General features: G+C 42.6%; 1 protein-coding gene across 3 annotated transcripts in view; it reads left to right on the top strand.

Annotated features, from left to right (window-relative positions):
• Window positions 1-10,815: 10,815 nt before the first annotated feature.
• esama (endothelial cell adhesion molecule a) overlaps window positions 10,816-20,059 on the top strand; it is an 81,931-nt gene continuing 72,687 nt past the window's right edge. Inside the window, exons 1-2 of one of the 3 annotated variants that reach the window (XM_061702924.1) lie at window positions 10,816-11,004; window positions 11,156-11,290. In XM_061702924.1, the coding sequence (XP_061558908.1) occupies window positions 11,224-11,290 (67 nt within the window). In that variant the 5' untranslated portion in view covers window positions 10,816-11,004; window positions 11,156-11,223. Of the gene's footprint in view, window positions 11,291-20,059 lie in introns of all 3 variants that reach the window. The other 2 variants (XM_061702925.1, XM_061702926.1) reach the window with 2 other exon arrangements.

Consider the following 20,059-nt stretch of genomic DNA (forward strand, 5'->3'; position numbering starts at 1 on the left):
TCCCAAAGATCACTGTGGCTGAGCTCCAGAGATGCAGTCGAGAGATGGGAGAAAGTTCTAGAAAGTCAATCATCACTGCAGCCCTTCACCAGTCGGGGCTTTATGGCAGAGTGGCCCAGCGCAAGCCTCTCCACGGTGCAAGACACATGAAAGCCCACATGGAGTTTGCTAAAAAAAAAAAAAAAAAACACCTAAAGGACTCCAAGATGGTGAGAAATAAGATTCTCTGGTCTGATGAGGCCAAGATAGAACTTTTTGGCCTTAATTCTAAGTGGTATGTGTGGAGAAAATCAGGCACTGCTCATCACCTGTCCAATACAGTCCCAACATTGAAGCATTGTGGTGGCAGCATCATGCTGTGGGGTGTTTTTCAGCTGCAGGGACAGGACGACTGGTTTCAATCGAAGGAAAGATGAATGTGGCCAAGTGCAGGGATATCCTGGACGAAAACCTTCTCCAACGTGCTCAGAACCTCAGAATGGGCTGAAGGTTCACCTTCAAAACGATGACACCTACCCGCGTGGACGCCTCGGTTACGCGCTTTTTAGTATTTTCCATTTTTGTTGTGTTTTTCGTTCACCTTTGGAGACATTGCACGACTCACTTACACAAGGGGAGACTTGGTAAACATCAAGGAGTCTACTCCGGACTTTCTTTCACCAACTTTCGCAAATCAGCTCAGTTTTTTCCCTGAGTTACTCACCGGAGCAGCGAACACGGTTTTTGCCACATGGAGGCGAAGACGGCACCACAGGGGGAAGCGAGCCGGCATCCACGGCATCCAAGTGAAGCTCCTCAAGAGAGGTAACAGATTGGCGTTTCCGTCAATCCATCGACGCTCCCTACCCAACAAAATGGACAAGCTTCATCTTCTGACAAAGACCAGTAAAGACTTCAGACGTTCCGCCGCCATGTACTTTACGGAGACTTGGCTTTGTCAGGCTGTACCCAACGGCGCCGCCATGCTTCCCGGCTTCCATCTTCACTGGAATCATCAGGGAAAACAAAAGGCGGCGGGATATGCTTCTATATCAACGAAAAATGATGTACGGACATCACGGAGCTCAGCACACACTGCAGCCCGCATTTGGAGTCGCTGTTTTTGAACTGTAAGCCCTTCTACTCGCCTCGTGAGTTCGCATCATTCATTCTCGCCAGTGATTACATTCCGCTTCAAGCTAACACGAACACCGCACTGCTAATGCTCACTGAACAAGTAAATGAAATTGAAGAAAAGAAACACCCGGGCTCACCCCTCATTATTCTCGGGAACTTTAACAAAGAGAAACTCAACCACAAACTCCTTCAATACAAGCAGCACATCGACTGTCCCACCAGGGAAAATAATATTTTAGACCACTGCTATAATACGCGAAATAACACATACCGTGCCATACCTCGTGCAGCCCTGGGCTCGTCTGATCACTGCTTAATTCACCAACAAAAAGGCAAGAACTTAAATGTGCGAAGCCTAAAGTGAAAACAGTGAAAAAGTGGACCAATGAATCAAAGATAGAACTTCAAAGCTGTTTAGACTGCACAGATTGGAGTGTCTTTGAAAATTCAGCTGGAAGCCTAGATCAGAATCAGAATCAAAATCAGAATCATCTTTACTTGCCAAGTATGTTAAAAAAATACACAAAGAATTTGTCTCCGGTAGTTGGAGCCGCTCCAGTACGACAACAGACAGTCAATTGATAGAGAACACTTTTGAGACATACAGACATTGACAAAAAAAACAGTCACTGAGCAGTAAAGGGTTGCTAGTTATCTGGTTATGCCGGTACATTTTTCTTTTTTTTTTTTGACAATTGTGCAAAAAGATGCAGAGTCCTCTAGCACTGAGAGCAGTTCGAATGACTAATTTTGCAATAGTCCGGTGCAATGACCATTGTGCAAAGGGCACCGAGACTTCAAGGAGCGTATGCGGTTTAAAGTGACGAGTAGTGCGATAATCTGGAACAATGTTGATTGTGCAAATGTTGCAGATACTCCTCAATCAGTGTGCAAATGGAGCAGATGCTACTCTGGCATGAGTGTCCAGTATTGGTCAACAACAGATATGCAAATAGTGCAGTGTGGCGAGACAACTACAGTGAGTGCACGAGTAATATATAATTGGCCCCACAGAAATGTGACAACGAACTCTTGTCAAAAAATTGCCAGCATGTTGTAATGGAATTGTAGGTTAGGTGTTTAAGACGTTGATCGCAAGAGGGAAGAAGCTGTTGGAATGTCTGCTCGTTCTAGTTTGCATTGATCGGTAGCGCCGACCTGAGGGAAGGAGCTGGAAGAGCTGGTGACCGAGATGTGGAGGGTCCGAGAGGATTTTGCAAGCTCTTGTCTTAGTTCTGGCAGCGTGCAAGTCCTCAAGGGTGGGTAGGGGGGTACCGACAATCCTTTCAGCAGTTTTGATTGTCCGTTGCAGTCGGAGTTTGTCCTTTTTTGTAGCAGCACCAAACCAGACTGTGATGGAAGAACACAGGACTGATTCGATGACCGCTGTGTAGAACTGCCTCAGCAGCTCCTGTGGCAGGCCGTGCTTTCTCAGAAGCCGCAGGAAGTACATCCTTTGCTGGGCCTTTTTGAGGACGGAGTTGATGTTGGTCTCCCACTTCAGGTCCTGAGAGACTGTAATTCCCAGGAACTTGAAGGTCTTGACGGTTGACACAAGGCAGCAGGACAACGTGAGGGGCAGCTGTGGCGAAGGATGCCTCCTGAAATCCACGATCATCTCTACTGTCTTGAGCGTGTTCAGCTCCAGGTTGTGTCGGGCGCACCACAGCTCCAGCCACTCCACTTCCTGTCGATACGCAGACTCGTCACCATCCTTGATGAGGCCGATGACAGTGGTGTCATCTGCAAACAGTTTGACAGTCGGGTGCGCTGAGGTGCAGTCATTCGTGTATAGAGAGAAGAGCAGCGGAGTGAGGGCACAACCTTGGGGTCCCCACTGCTGATGCTGCGTGTGGATGAGGTGGCCTCCCCCAGCCTCATCTGCTGTGTCCTGCCCGTCAGAAAGCTGTAAATCCTCTGGCAGATGGCAGGTGAGATGCTGAGCTGGAGAAGTTTGGATGAAAGGAGTTCAGGGATGATGATGTTGAACGCTGAGCTGAAGTCCATGAACAGGATCCTTGGATAGATACCCGCGCTATCAAGGTGTTCTTGGATGAAGTGCAGTCCCATGTTGACTGCATCATCCGCAGACCTGTTCACTCGGTAGGCAAACTGCAGGGGGACCAGCAGGGGACCTGTGACGCTCTTGAGGTGGTCCAGCACGAAACGTTCAAAGGACTTAATAACCACAGATGTCAAGGCGACAGAGGCATGTCGTCATTTAGACCCGAGATTGCAGGTTTCTTGGGAACTGGAATTATGGTGGAGCGTTTGAAACAGGATGGTACTTCCCACAGTTCCAGAGATCTATTGAAGATCTGAGTGAAGACTGGTGCGAGCTGGTCCGCGCAGACTTTGAGGCAGGATGGGGACACATGGTCTGGGCCTGCCGCTTTGTTAATCTTTTGTTGTTTGAAGATGCATCTCACATCCTGTTCATGGATGGTTAACGCAGAAGTCAGAGATGTGATTGTGTTCGGTGGTGTGGCCGGGTGGGTGTGGGGTGTGAAATTGTCCTTTTCAAATCTGCAGTAGAAGGTATTCAAGTCGTTGGCTAGTGTGCTATTGTTCTCAGCTTGGGGGGATCGTCGGTTGTAATTAGTCAGCGATTGGAATGCATGCCAGACTGATTTAGAGTCGTTAGCGCAAACTGTTTTTCCAACTTTGCTGCATAGTTCCTCTTTGCAATGTTAATTTCTTTAGTCAGCTGGTTTCTAGCTCGATTATACAGGGCCCTGTCCCCTCTCTGATATGCGTCCTCCTTAGCTTGGCGAAGCTGCTTAAGTTTAGCAGTGAACCACGGCTTGTTGTTGTTGAAAGTGCGAAATGACTTTGTTGGTACACAAACCTCTTCACAGAAACTGATATAGGATGTGACGGTGTCCGTATATATTCATCCAGGCTGCCAGCTGAATTTTCAAAGACACTTCAGTCTGTGCAGTGTAAACACCTTTGAGGTTCCATCTTTGCGTCATTGGTCCACTTTTTCACTGTTTTCACTGTAGGCTTCGCGCATTTAAGTTCTTGCCTGTACGTCGGTATTAAGTGAATTAAGCAGTGATCAGACGAGCCAAGTGCTGCACGAAGTTAGGCACGGTATGCGTTTTTTAGCGTAGTATAGCAGTGGTCCAAAATGTTATTTTCCCTGGTAGGACAGTCGATGTGCTGCTTGTATTTAGGGAGTTCGTGGTTGAGTTTATCTTTGTTAAACTCCCCGAGAATAATGAGGGGTGGGTCCAGGTGTTTTTTTTCAATTTCGTTGACTTGGTCGGCAACCGTTAGCAGTGCGGCGTTTGTGTTAGCTTGATGTACGCGCCAGCCAGAATGAATGATGCGAACTCACGCGGCGAGTAGAATGGCTTACAGTTCAAAAACAGCGACTCCAAATGCGGTCTGCAGTGTGTGCTGTGCTCCGTGACGTCCGTACACCTTTTTTCGTGATATAGAAGCATATCCCGCCGCCCTTTGTTTTCCCAGATGATTCCATGTCGTGGTCTGCTCTGTGAATATGGAAGCTGGGAAGCATGACGGCGCCATCGGGTACAGCGTCGCAAAGCCAGGTCTCCGTAAAGCACATGGCAGCGGAACATCCGAAGTCTTTACTGGTCTTTAACAGAAGATGAAGCTCGTCCATTTTGTCTGGTAGGGAGCGTACATTCGCGAGGTGGAACGACGGGAACGCCAATCTGTATCCTCTCTTGCGGAGTTTCACCTGGATGCCGGCTCGCTTCCCTCTGTGGCGTCGCCTCCGCCTCCATGCGCCGAAAATCTCGGACGCCGCTCCGGTAAGTAACTCAGGGAAAAAACTGAACGGATTCGCGAAAGTTGATGAAAGAAAGTCCGGAGTAGCCTCCTTGATGGTTAGCAAGTCTCCCCTTGTGTAAGTGAGTCCTGTAATGTCTCCAAAGACGAACGAAAAACACAAAAACAAAAACAATACTACAGAGCGCGTAATCGAGGTGACCACACTGGTAGGCGCCATCTTGGTATGAATATACAGACACTGTCACATCCTATATCAGTTTCTGTGAAGAGGTATGTGTACCAACAAAGTCATTTCGCACATCCAAGAACAACAAACCGTGGTTCACTGCCAAACGTAAGCAACTTCGCCAAGCTCAGGAGGACGCATATCAAAGCGGGACATGGCCCTGTATAATTGCGCTAGAATCCAGCTGACTAAAGAAATTAACATTGCAAAGAGAAACTATGCAGCAAAGTTGGAAAAACAGTTTCACGCCTGCATGCCAGATTGATTTAGAGTCATTGGCGTGTAACTGTTTTTCCAACTTTTTGCTCTTTGCAATGTTAAAGAGAAACTATGCAGCAAAGTTGGAAAAACAGTTTCACGCCAATGACTCTAAATCAGTCTGGCATGCATTACAATCGCTGAAAAATTACAAGTGACGATCACCCCAAGTTGAGAACAATCGTACACTAGCCAATAACTTGAAAACCTTCTACTGCAGATTTGAAAAGGACACACCCCACACCCACCCAACCGCACCACCGACCACAATCACACCTCTGACTTCTGCGTTAACTATCCACAAACAGGATGTGAGACACATCTTCAAACAACAAAAGATTAACAAAGCGGCAGGCCCAGACCATGTGTCCCCATCCTGCCTCAAAGTCTGCACGGACCAGCTCGCTCCTGTCTTCACACAGATCTTCAATAGATCTCTGGAACTGTGCAAAGTATCATCCTGTTTCAAACGCTCCACCATCATTCCAGTACCCCCTACAATCTTGGGTCTCAATGACTACAGGCCTGTCACCTTGACATCTGTGGTCATGAAGTCCTTTGAACGTCTCATGCTGAACCACCTCTAGAGCATCACAGGTCCCCTGCTGGACCCATGGACCATCTGCCAGAGGATTTACAGCTTTCTGACGGGCAGGACACAGCAGATGAGGCTGGGGGAGGCCACCTCATCCACACGCAGCATCAGCAGTGGGGGGCCCCAAGGTTGTGCCCTCATTCCGCTGCTCTTCTCTCTATACACGAACGACTGCACCTCAACGCACCCGGCTGTCAAACTCTTGAAGTTTGCAGATGACACCACTGTCATCGGCCTCATCAAAGACGAGTCTGCATATCAGCAGGAAGTGGAGCGGCGGGAGCTGTGATGCGGCCGACACAACCTGGAGCTCAACACGCACGATGATCGTGGACTTCAGGAGGCATCCTTCGCCACAGCTGCCCCTCACGCTGTCCAGCTGCCTTGTGTACACCATCGAGACCTTCAAGTTCCTGGGAATTACAGTCTCTCAGGACCTGAAGTGGGCGATCAACATCAACTCCTTCCTCGAAAAGGCCCAGTAGAGGATGTACTTCCTGCGACTTATGAGGAAGCACGGCCTGCCACAGGAGCTGCGGAGGCAGTTCTACACAGCGGTCATCGAATCAGTCCTGTGTTCTTCCATCACAGTCTGGTTTGGTGCTGCTACAAAAAAGTACAAACTCGGACTGCAACGGACAATCAAAGCTGCTGAAAAGATTGTCGGTACCCCACTATCCCCCTTGAGGACTTGCACGCTGCCAGAACTAAGACAGGAATGTGCAAAATCCTCTTGGACCCTCAACATCCTGGTCACTAGCTCTTCCAGCTTCTTCCCTCAGGTAGGCGCTACCGATCAATGCAAACTCGAACGAGAAGACATTCCAACAGCTTCTTCCCTCTTGCCATCAACTTCTTAAACAGCTAACCTACAATTCCATTGCAACATGCTGCCAATTTTTTTGTCTTGAGTTTGTTGTCGCATTTCTGTCGGGCCAATTATACATTACTCGTGCGCTCACTCTAGTTGTCTCACCACGCTGCACTATTTGCATATCTGTTGTTGACCAATACTGGCCACTCATGCCAGAGTAGCATCTGCCCTACTTGCACACTGACTGAGGAGTATCTGCAACATTTGCACAATCAACATTGTCCCAGATTATCGGGCTACTTGTCACTTTAAACTGCATATCCTCCTTGAAGTATCTGCGCCCTTTGCACAATGGTCTTTGCACCGGACTATGGCTATATTAGTCATCCAAACTGCTCTAAGTGCTAGAGAACTCTGCATCTTTTTGCACAATTGTCCCCCCCAAAAAAATAATTGTACCGGCATTACCAGATAATTGGCAACCCTTTATTGCTCAGTGACTGTTTTTCTCAATGTCTTTATGTCTAAAAAGTGTTCTCTGTCAATTGACTGTCTGTTGTCATACTAGAGCGGCTCCAAGTACTGGAGACAAATTCCTTTTGTGTTTTTTGGACATACTTGAAAAATACTACAAAATAAAGATGATTCTGATTCTGTAAAAAAACAAAAAAAACAATGACCCTTTGCACACAGCTAAAATAACGAAGGAGTGGCTTCAGAACAACTCCGTGACTGTTCTTGAATGGCCCAGCCAGAGCCCTGACTTAACCCTAATTGAACATCTCTGGAGAGACCTGAAAATGGATGTCCACCAACATTCACCATCCAACCTGACAGAACTGGAGAGGATCTGCAAGGAGGAATGGCAGAGGATCCCAATATCCAGGTGTGAAAAACTTCATTCCGGAAAAGACTCATGGCTGTATTAGCTCAAAAGGGTGCTTCTACTAAATACTGAGCATCGGGTCTGAGTACTTATGGCTGTGTGATATTTCAGTTTTTCTTTTTTAATACATCTGCAAAAATTTCAACAATTCTGTTTTTTTTCTGTCAATATGGGGTGCTGTGTGTACATTAATAAGGGGGGGAAATTAACTTTTTCTCGCAAATGGCTGCAATATAACGAAGAGTGAAAAATGTCAGGGGGTCTGAATACTTTCCATACCCACTGTGTGGGTGTGTATGTATGTATATATATATATATATATATATATATATATATATATATATATATATATATATATATATATACATTATAGAGGTCAATTGTTTTAAATTGTGGTCCCTGAATCTATTATCTATGAAAGTTTAACTTTTTGAATGGAATTATAGAAATTATTTCCATGATATTAATTTTTTTTAGAAAGGGTCTGTATATAATATGAACGTTATAAACAACAATGCTTTTCTGCATTCGTGCCACATTGTTAGTGTGCAGTATTTCGACACAATAGATTTTTATGATTATTCTCTTTCTTGTATTATCATATTTTATTGCATGTGTCTCTTTTTTATATAAGCATCTTGTTATTTACACCAACATGCTTAAAGGGGAGATATTTTGTCAAACCAACATTTTCTCGTATTTAGGATGTAATAGTTTCTATAGTGATTCAGTAAACGTGAAATCTGAATGGATTCGCATTGCTGAGTTCCAGACGTTTTTCTGCCGAGAGGCCTCAAATCAGATCATTCGAATTTATCAAGCTTATCTCCATCACTCGCGAAGATCTCTGCCTTCCCTTTCCACTCCCTAGCCAACGCTGTCTACACAGAGACAACTAATCAGAGAAAAGTTTTCGACAAATATGGACAAAGCGGATACAAAACTGGATCAAACAGAAGTAGCTGACAGAGGGGCCTTTTCTGGACACGTGTATGACAAAACCAAGGTGTTTTTTTAAAAAATAATATTGACACTCTTATACTACGTCCATTGTTAGAGAGTCACTCTATGGAGGTCTAAATTAATAATATGGGAACTTTAAACACTGTAGAGCCATGGATATTACAATGCATGCAGGCAACATACATAATACACTTAGACATTGCTATAAATTCTACACTTATTGAACACATACAATGCAGTAAAATTCTGTCACATTATTATACTTTAAATGTAGTTTCCAGTGCATCACAGGATTTGGTTGACATGACACACTATAAAGAGCGAGTTACTACATATGTTTTTTAAATCAATGTTTTTATTCATTGCGGTGCTGATAAGTCACACAAATTAAGTAATCACAAGGAAAATTTACACTTGTACCTAATACAGTTCATAAATCACCAGGTAACAGTTAGCTTAGCCTACAGCTGAACTGACCGGGATGTCACTCTATCACACACAACCCACAGTCAGGGTTTCATGAAAACACAGTGCAACATAAATGTGACGCGAGAGTTACATAAGACACACATTCAACAAACTACGGGTAACAAAAACACAAATTTTTCATGTTACGTTAATCCTGATCATTCACGAACATTAGAGATTCACGTTTTTATTACGGCAACAGTGCAAACAGTTCATGGCGCAATTTTTGTCAAACCAACATTTTGCATGCATTTTTTCAATGCATGCTGGAAGACTCGTGGCTTCTGCTACAAAATACAGTAATTCTCTGTGTAACCTCAACCAAAAATCCCATGATCAGAATCAGAATCAGCTTTATTGGCCAACTATTCTGCAAGACACAAGGAATTTGTCTCCAGTAGTTGGAGCCACTCTAATATAACAAAAAAACAGCCACTATGATGCAGTAGAAATTCTAGTTAATTACTTTACAATCATGCAGTGATTGTAAAGTAATTAACTACAGATGCAGTGGATGCAGTGGAAACTATATTTCAAGAATAATAACTTTACAGTATTTTACTGTATGGTAAGTGGTAAATGTAGAATTTACAGGGATGTCTCACAGTTTGAGTAACTTGTAACGTAAAAATAAATTGTAAGTGCAAACCTGATTTAAAAAAATAAATAAAAAAGTGCCCCAGCTGTACATTGTTCTCAAATTGCACCAATGCAGCATCTGTGTACAATTTTTGTTAAAATAGAAAAGAAGAGATACTGCATGTGGTGGAGGTTGAGTGTGACGATGTGTTGCAGCATATATGCAATACTCCAGTCATCATATTCAAGGGGGAAAAGGTCAGATAAAAAAATTTGTCATATCAACTATGAGGGGGGAAAAAAACTTCTGACTACACCTTTCAAGTGTTGTCGAAATAGTATTTTTTTATTTATTATGGTATTATTATTTTCGTATTTTTCACACAGTGTCTTGGCACACTCATAATTACCCATTACAAAACATTTTTAGTTATCATTATTTAAGGCTGGTAGGTACATCTACCTCACAGTTCTAAGGACCTGGGTTCAAATCCGGCCTCGCCTGCGTGGAGTTTGTACGATCTCCACGTGTCTGTGTGGGTTTAATTGTTTCCTCCCACGACCCCAAAACATGCATGCTTGGTTAATTGAAGACTCTAAATTGCTAAATGTGCGTGCGAATGATTGTTGGTACCCTGCGACTGGCTGGCGACCAGTTCCGGGTGTACCCCGCCACTCGCCCAAAGGTAGCTGGGATCGGCTCCAGCACGCCCGCAAACCTAGTGAGGATAAGCGGTACGGAAAGTGGATGGATTGATATTTATCTTTTTATCTTTTATTTATCTTTATCTCTCTATTGGGGTGTCTTGCTCATTTGTTACGTATATTTAGATTTGTTCTATGCTCTGTAGTGTTACACCTGTGCTACATGATACCTACATTTTTATCAAGTTCTAACATGTAACACATATTATAGTGGAATACCAGATGTGCTGTCAACTGTCCTTTCAGTGTAAAGGCTTTCTTTTGGGTAACAGAAAAGGGCTATTTTATTTTGAAAACGGAAGCTACAGCTAATTTTGCTGTACAACTGACACAGGCTTAAATTCAAACTCTCTCTCTCTCTCTCTCTCTCTCTCTCTCTCCCACTCTCTCTCTGTGTCTCTCTCTCTCTCTCTCTCTCGCTCTCCCTTCTCACTGAAGAAGACGCCAATGGCAAGTTGGCGAGTTTGTCGTTCATACATCTTTCGAGAGGGCAGAAGAAGCACAGTCGCAATTTAGGCGGACTCCCCGTTGGTGAAGGTGCTTATGAACGCTTCTCTTTTGACTTCGCTCTTCTTCCACGTCTGCTGAAAGTCGGGGCACACGGAATTCCTGGGGCTGATGTGGCTCAGGTGGCTTCTCTTCTTTCCTCATCTGAAGCGTCCCTGAACCTTAACCGGGCGACACCTGTGCTAGGAGCCTGAGAGAAAAGCACCCGGAGTGCTGTCCCCGAGGCCAACCAGATTTGATTGATTTATTATTCTTCTTATTATTATTTTTAAGAGAGAAAGCGAGAGACTGCCTAAAGGACCGCGACACACTCCAAAGTTGAAACTGTGGCTAAGTGGAACATGGAGGTCGATGGTCCTTCGTGGAAACTCAGCGTGCTGTCGTTGACCTGCCTGTGGGGCTTGTCAGGTAAGCGAAATGCCAAATGATTTACTGTCAGCTCACTTGTTTTATCCCCTTGAAAATGCATTCATTATCAAAATGTCTTCATTCTGTGACTAACATTAATTTACAGGTATTAAGTATCATCTAAAATAAAATGCAACGACAGAAAAGTGTCAAGATTTTTTTGGGCCGAGGGTGAAGTAGTTTAGGGAGAAAAAAAAATAAAAACCCAACAAAAAAAAAAAACACCTGTTTGTGTTTCTCAGGATTTGGGGAATAAGTGTGTTACACATGATGTCTTCCAGGGAGGAATAATCCCTTTTATAGCTTCTGCAACATTGGCTCATCCGTCACTCTCTCAAGCAACGTATTAAAACTCCTACTTTCCCCCTAATAACTACACATACAGTACGCGCAGCCTACTTTCCCCCCTGTCATCTTTCCGATTTAGAAAAAAAAATGGGACATGGTACAGATGCTCAAGCTTTGTTCAAATGTTTTATAGAACAAGAGATGCATTATTAATTCCGGTCAAAATTTGAAGAGCGCTGTGTGATAAAATTATCATTTACACATTACAGGAAATCATTTGTCATGATATTTTACTTTTATTTCATTATTTTTTTCTTGAGTGAATTGCCACGGTTGCAATAATGTAACAGACAAGTTGTGTTGTTTTTCCAGAGATTGCATGGCAAGGTCATTTCAAAGATCGTGCTGCTGTTTTAACAGCAACAAAAATTGCCACACAAGGCGTTAGTTTGTGCTCATATTGTGAGAAAAATGTATCATGTTTTTTTTGGGGGGGGGGGGGCGGGGGGGGGGGGTGATTTTGTGTTAGCAAAATTTTCCACTAAACTATCATTGACATCAGTTCTGAATGCTTTTAGAATTCACTTGTCTTACAAAACCGTCCAATTCTCATGTGGGATAACTAGGACATTCATTCTGCTTGAATGTGTATTAGTTTCAACTTTCTAGAGACAAGCCAGAGACTTGTGTTGCTTGTGAGATATAAAAGTTATCTGGCAAATCACATTTGCCTTGATTATTTTTTCTTGGCTGTGTAAAGCCGCTGTGTCCATTTATACTCTGTTGCCAAAACAATCTCATGAGCTGACATTGGCAATCTCATGCTGGTTTGCCCCTCCCCCAAATGGAAGGAGGCGTATCACCTGAAAATGCTACCTTAAAACTATTCCGACCACGACGATTCCATTAGATAAATCACCTCTGGGCTATTTGCAGGCACAATTTACTCAGGGATTATTCTGGGCATTTACCAGCAGGTCGTGATTCAGTGTCATACCACAACAGGACATTCGAGCCACAGTAGCTGACCTTGACAATCAGTTGTCCTGCAGGTGTGTCCTGAACACAGTCAATGGTCAGGATCAGTGGAGGAAATGGCAATGAATAGCAGCCTTTGGTCACAGGAAGGCTCAGTGTTCCTTAAGTCCTTGTTGTTGATGTGTGCAATATAGCAGGAAGTGAGCAAATGCCCTGCAACATACAAGATAAGACCTCAATTTGTGTTTCTGTCAAAAATATGAAAATTGTAGGCTATTGACTGCTGAATACAATGCAACAACATACAGTATGCCATGTATTTGTGGCTTCTTTGTCACACTTGCAAGACATTACTAGAATTTCTCAATTTAACCTCATTTAACTCAATCTGTTCCAGAACACTTGAGAACCAACTTTTTTTTTTCCGAAAAAATAAATAAATCCATGCTGCGATAACTAGCATAACTACAGGTTGATGACATTATGGTGTGAGCCCGAACTAGCTAAAATTTTGATTTGTTTATGGCTGATGTCTTTGGACTAATGTTAAATACACATTTATCATTTATTTATACAAATATGATATCATATATGTGAACACAAACAAAGCCTAAACATCAGATATTGTCATCTTTGGTAGCTTTTGAAAACATCTTGTGTATAATAAAAGACATTGTAGACATTTAAAGTTTCTACAGGTGCTTTGTCCCAGTTTTTGTCATTTACCCGAGAGGTTTCGCATAACCTCTTTTTTTATCAATCCATCCATTTTTTTTTATACCGCTTGACCTCTCGCAGGTGTGTGGAAATTTGGGGCGAGAGGTGGGGTACAATCCTGGATTGGTCGCCAGACAATAACAGGGCACATACTGTATAGACAAACAACCATTCACGCTCACGTTCTCACCAATGGGCAAACTGTTGGCCGACGGCACAATTCATATATGTATTCATTGATACAGCTTGACTCCTCACTAGGATAGACTCCAGCTCACCCTTGTTCTTATCCTGTTGACCTCAGCATCACAATTTCCAATCATTAAGTAATAGTGTGAGGGATTCAATTGCACATACCCACTATAAAAAATGGAACTCTTGACCTCAAAATAGGTATTAAAATTGTGATCTGAACATGTTTACTTGAGCGCATTCGCTTACCTTGCAGCAAGACATACATACAGTATGTTATCATTCTGCAGTTGTGTTATCATTGTCCCAGCAACGTATAATCCATTCCTTACCTCTTGATCAACTATTGTATTAATACTATTCTATTCTGGACACACCATCTGGAAAAAGAACATCTTCATTTGTTTTGCAGGTGGGTCCCACAATGGACTTTACTTATTTAACAAGGTCAATCCACACAAGCTTCAAAGGCTCCATTGGGATGAGGAGGGCACAGCTACTACGTACGTTTCCATCGCAGATTTTCTGTGGCAACCCTCAGTGATTTAGTGGTGAGAGTGAGGGGGTTTGTGAGTTATTTTTAGCTTTATGTATTATTCTAAATACACTTGTAGGACACTGATCCCTCACCCATTATAATTTAAAACGCCTACTTGTCAAGGTTTCAAATATACAGTATATGACCAGTTGAAAACATCTGGTTTCCCAGTTCTCGCTGTCGTCTTGTCTGACAACAATTAATCCAAAAATATATTCTACGTACCTCAAGGATAGCACAGGAAAGGTCATGGAATACAGTTTGTCCAATTTACAACTATGGCCTTATCGCTAATTGCCTATTTCTTAGAATAATACTAAATGGATATGTAGCAAAGCCCCTTTCCACTTTGAGCTGGGATTATGGCTGTTTGAAGCCTGCCATCCTCATGTGTGTCCCCAGCAACTGGTGCAATTTTGATTTGAGAAAGGATTGTGGGATTTATTGTTACATACGTAATGACACGGAAATACAACAATGCGCTTTTTCCCTCACTGTGGGGCAGTTTACTGTTCAAAAATGAACTCACGTGCCAGCGTCTCTTGTAATCCTTTGTATTTATACTCATCAGCACTGTGCATAAGGCCAAGGAGAACAAGAACCTGCATGGAGATCCGTGCAGGTTCATCCGCACAGTCACATTCTTCACCAGTTCAAAATATGTCCAAATCCTCTTTATATTCCTTTTTATTGCAATTATCTTGGGCTCAAACACCTAACACGAATTTTATCACCTTCATTAAAGTCCAATTTACTGGATTAATGATGTAATTATAATAGATGGGGAACATGGCAGTATTAGCAGAATCCTCTTAAATTTGTTTTTTCCATTTTTAACATAAAAAAAAAACAATTTTCACATCAACTGTTTAAGGTGATACAATTTGCACTCCAGTTAAATCAAGGATTAAAAGTACTGTGGGTATGTAATTAATATACAAAACTGGGATATGTTGCATTAATTGCAGCAGGCTGTTTTCCCCCATTGTTACATCACTTGTTTGTAAATGTTTCCCAAAACAAACCTGAGTCATTGTTGATAAATTAGGGGCAATGAGGTGCATTTATAACAGTTATATTGACAGGTGTACTGTGTACAGTCTGTGAGACGTGCACTCACAGTATACCAGTATGACATGCAGTATGTGGGGGGTTGGGTGGGGGAGGGGAGGAGGGAGGGGGAGGGGTTGACGATTGTCACTTTGCTTGGACATCCCATCTCCATCCATGGAGCCAGAAGGAAAAAGGCCTCTTCTCAGGGGTCATGAGAAAGTTACGACTTGACTTTCCCATCACTGGGCTCTGGCCTAGGCAATCTCTTAAAGGCACACGCACTTCCTATCTTCTTCATTCTTGGAACTCTCTTGCTGCCATTCTGTTTGCTGATATTCTGATTTTTTTTTGCTGCACCATTTAGAAAGAAGTGCCCTGCGACTGTCTGGCGACCAGTTCAGGGTGTAGTCCGCCTTTCGCCTGAAGTCAGCTGGGATAGGCTCCAGCGCCCCGCGACCCTAACCAGGATAAGCGGTGTTGAAAATGGATGGATGGATGAATGGATTTAGAAAGAAGAGATTTGGTGTGATATCAGTTGATCTGATAATTTTTTTGTCTATTGTTAAATTTTTCCCAGCGGAGGGGTTTCCTTGTATTTTTCTTATAACCCTGGGCTACAAAAAACATGTTTTTTAATAAGTACATTTTATCTACTGACTTAGAACAATTTTGCATTGCTAAATTCGAAAATGAAATCAGTTTCTCTTGTTCAGGTCAGGTTTTTATGACAAGATGTTCAAATGTTACAAACTTTGCTTACTGTCTATGGGAGCCAGAATTCTTTACGTTTTGTAGGGAACAAATACCTATTTCACTCAATGAAATGCAAATACATTTTTGTCTGTTTTTAAATGTTATTTTCTGGATTTTCTTTAGATATTCTGTCTCTCACTGTTAACCTAAACCTACTATTACAAATGATCTAATTTGATGTGCGTCCTGCATCTGAGATGCACAGAAATTAGCAGGGACGCATAAAGTATGATCAATCTGCATCTTAGGATGCAGAGCTATGGCTTAGTACTCCGTCGTGGTGCTGGAAATCCGGTATATGATTTTTTTTTTTTTGATAGGACAGGACTCCAGAGTGCGAGTTAATTTAGTCACATATGCGCCCTAATTACCAAATGGTTCAGCAAAACAACAACAACAACAACAAAAAAACAGGGTGGTTACAGGTGCCCAGTTATTTGAGGAAGAAAAAAAAATTCCACGACTTGAAAGAACACGCATGAAAAAACCCATCGTGGTCTCTAAACCAATCAGAGACCCTCTGTCTGATTGACCATGTGTGTGTCTGTGTCTGTATGCGTGCGCGCATGCATGCTTTTAAAGTGTTCCAAATCCTAACACCACCGCAACGATTGGGGAATATTTTTGATTCAAGCCAGATGAACGCGGCCATCACGCGAACACCAATGAGCTGGTATGTCAAATTTGTATGAAGTCGCAACAAAGATAACACAAAACCTCAAAGTGACAAAATCGATTTTAAACACAACCATCCCACCCAATTTCTTCTTCTGGGAACAAAAAACAGTGGGACAGTTCCCGTTTCCCATCAGCTTGCAATTATGGAACCCTTTGCCCAACTATGCAATTACAAACGTAACAGCATACAGTATATCGTGCACATATGCTCACATTATACAGTATACCGTTACTCACTATTGTAAGAGATTTAGCCATTGAACATGTTGACCAAGCAGCCTTAAAAGAAAGGCTGCAGATTTTTAAAAAGTAGTACAAATCTTGAATAAAAAGAGGTTGCTTTGATCTACTTGTTGTAGTGCTATTAATATTACTAGTTGGCACTTTTTATTAACCAACTGGAAACTTAATTGGCAGTATATTCCCTGTTAAGGCATTAATGCCTGTTCATACCTCTGTGCCAAATGTTTATTTGTTTAAGTGCAATGTTTTTTAACAGAGCCTGAGTCTGTTTTATTTATATTTTTTGTCTGAGATATTTTATTTATTGTTCTACAATACAATGTCAATGTTCATTATTCTTAGAAAAAAGGATGTACTTGCATTATTATGCTCAAATATCATTATATCACTCGTGTAAATAACATCAACGATATTATCAATTGTCATGAATTTATTTGGGAAAATATATCGTCCTAAAAAAATTCCTATCGTGACAGGCCTAAAGATATATAATATATTGAGAGAGAGCAAGAGCAATGGATAACAAAAACATTCTCCAAACAGTATAAAAAATAGTCTTCTTCTTCTTTTCCTTTCGGCTTGTCCCTTTAGTGGTCGCCACAGCGCGTCATCCTTTTCCATGTAAGCCTATCTCCTGCATCCTCCTCTCGAACACCAACTGCCCTCATGTCTTCCCTCACGACATCCATCAACCTTCTCTTTGGTCTTCCTCTCGCTCTCTTGCCTGGCAGCTCCATCCTCATCATCCTACTACAAATATACTCACTATTTCTCTTCTGGACGTGTCCAAACCATCGAAGTCTGTTCTCTCTAACTTTATCTCCAAAACCTCGAACATTGGCTGTCCCTCTGATGAGCTCATTTCTAATTTTATCCAACCTGATCACTCCGAGAGCAAACCTCAACATTTTCATTTCCGCCACCTCCAGCTCTGCTTCCTGTTGTTTCTTCAGTGCCACTTGTCTCTAAACCGTACATCATGGCTGGCCTCACCACTGTTTTATAAACTTTGCCCTTCATCCTAGCAGAGACTCTTCTGTCACATAACACACCTGACATCTTCCTCCACCCGTTCCAACCTGCTTGGACCCGTTTCTTCACTTCCTGACCACACTCACCATTGCTCTGGACGATTGACCCCAAGTATTTAAAGTCATCCACCCTTGCTATCTCTTCTCCCTGTAGCCTCACTCTTCCCCCACCACCCTTCTCATTCATGCACATGTATTCTGTTTTACTTTGGCTAATCTTCATTCCTCTGCTTTCCAGTGCATGCCTCCATCTTTCTAACTGTTCCTCCACCTGCTGCCTGCTTTCACTGCAGATCACAATGTCATCTGCAAACATCATGGTCCACGGGGATTCCAGTCTAACCTCATCTGTCAGTCTATCCATCACCACTGCAAACAGGAAGGAACTCAGGGCTGATCCCTGATGCAGTCCCACCTCCACCTTAAATTCGTCTGTCACACCTACAGCACACCTCACCGCTGTTCTGCTGCCCTCGTACATGTCCTGTATCATTCTAACATACTTCTCTGCCACTCCAGACCTCCGCATGGAGTACCACAGTTCCTCTCTGGGTACTCTGTCATAGGCTTTCTCTAGATCTACAAAGACACAATGTAGCTCCTTCTGACCTTCTCTGCACTTTTCCATCAACATCCTCAAGGCAAATAATGCATCTGTGGGACTCTTTCTAGGCATGAGTATAAAAAAAAGAGTAACGACTGTCATAAAAGTCTGCAATATAGTGGAACCGCAAACTAAATTAAATTAAATTAGATCAAATTAAATTACCGTATCTGTATTCTGTGATAATAAATTGCTGGGACTCATTGTTCCCTGGTTGGGAGTCATTGTTTCCATGACATGCATTCTGGCACTCACATAGTCTCAGGTATAAAAGGTTCTCCATCCATCCATTTTCTGTACTGCTTATCCTCACTAGGGTCATGGGTGTGCTGAAGCCTATCCCAGCTATCTTCGGGCGAAAGGCGGAGTACCCCCTAAACTGGTCGCCAGCCAATCGCAGGGCACTTATAAACAAACAACCATTAACACTCACATGCATACCTATGGGCAATTTAGAGTCTTCAATCAACCTACCACGCATGTTTTTGGAATGTGGGAGAAAACCGGAGTACCCGGAGAAAACCCACGCAGGCATGGGGAGAACATGCAAACTCCACACAGGCGAGGCCGGGATTTTAACCCCGGTCCTCAGAACTGTGAGTCAGATGTGCTAATCAGTCGTCCACGTGCCCCTCAGTGGTCCCTCACTGATTACAAAATCAGTGAGGGACCAAATAATTATTTCCCCCACTCGTATGTCTCGATGTCTCCAGACAATGTGACAAACAATTCACCCAGAAGTCTCTGATGTACAGTTTAAACATAGCTACTTTTGAAATAAATATACAACATACATATATCACATTTGTGTGTGTGTGCTGTGTGTGCGTGCTGTGTGTGCTCCTTGCTCAGCTGACGAACCACGGACACCGGGACAATCCTCTAATGAGGAAAACGCTTTAACGTTCAGAAAATGCAAAATATTGGGGTAATCGTCCTGATATTTTCAGATGTTGAAGTCGGCGTAGGGAGAGCTGTCCATATACCTTTTGGTGATGATTGATTGCAGTTTTGTGACATTAAGCAACATATAAGTGGAAAACTCTTTTTCACTGGCGAAGACATCGCCGAGACTGCTGCTAATGATCAGGCAAATCCGGGAGGCAGGGGACCAAAATATTGCTTATGTTCTCACCAGGAAGATGTCTGGGCGGCGTCTCCAGACAACGTGACAAACTTGGAATGTGGAATATATTCAAGAGTATCATAAGACATATCTCTGCACAAAACTATTATTGTGTTTATTTTATTGACAAGGATAATGTAATTTGTAATAAGAATGAGGTGGCTTATGAATCCCAGAAAGAAGAACTGGACATGTTAAAGAAAATGTAAAAAAACAAAAAATCAACTGATTATTATGATATGAACATAACAATTGTGAAAGAAGTCATTGAAGGGATTTCAAAACCACCAACATCTAATTTATCATTTCAAACTGGTACATTTTCAAACAAAATGAAAATAGCCAAAGTCATTCATTCCACTTTATAAAACTGGGAACAAACATGCCCTCACTGACCACAGACCTGTCCATTTACTAGATTCTACACCGATCTGATCGGCTTGATCGGTATCGGCCGATAATTAGCATTTTATGCTGATCAGCTGATAGGCTTTAATGTCATAATTCGGCGATCCAATCAATGACGTCAAGACATTTAACTCCGCGTCTTCATCGTGTATGAATCCAA

The sequence above is a fragment of the Phycodurus eques genome, chromosome 17 (genome assembly GCF_024500275.1).
Source record: "Phycodurus eques isolate BA_2022a chromosome 17, UOR_Pequ_1.1, whole genome shotgun sequence".
In the NCBI taxonomy this organism is placed as follows: Eukaryota; Metazoa; Chordata; class Actinopteri; order Syngnathiformes; family Syngnathidae; genus Phycodurus; species Phycodurus eques.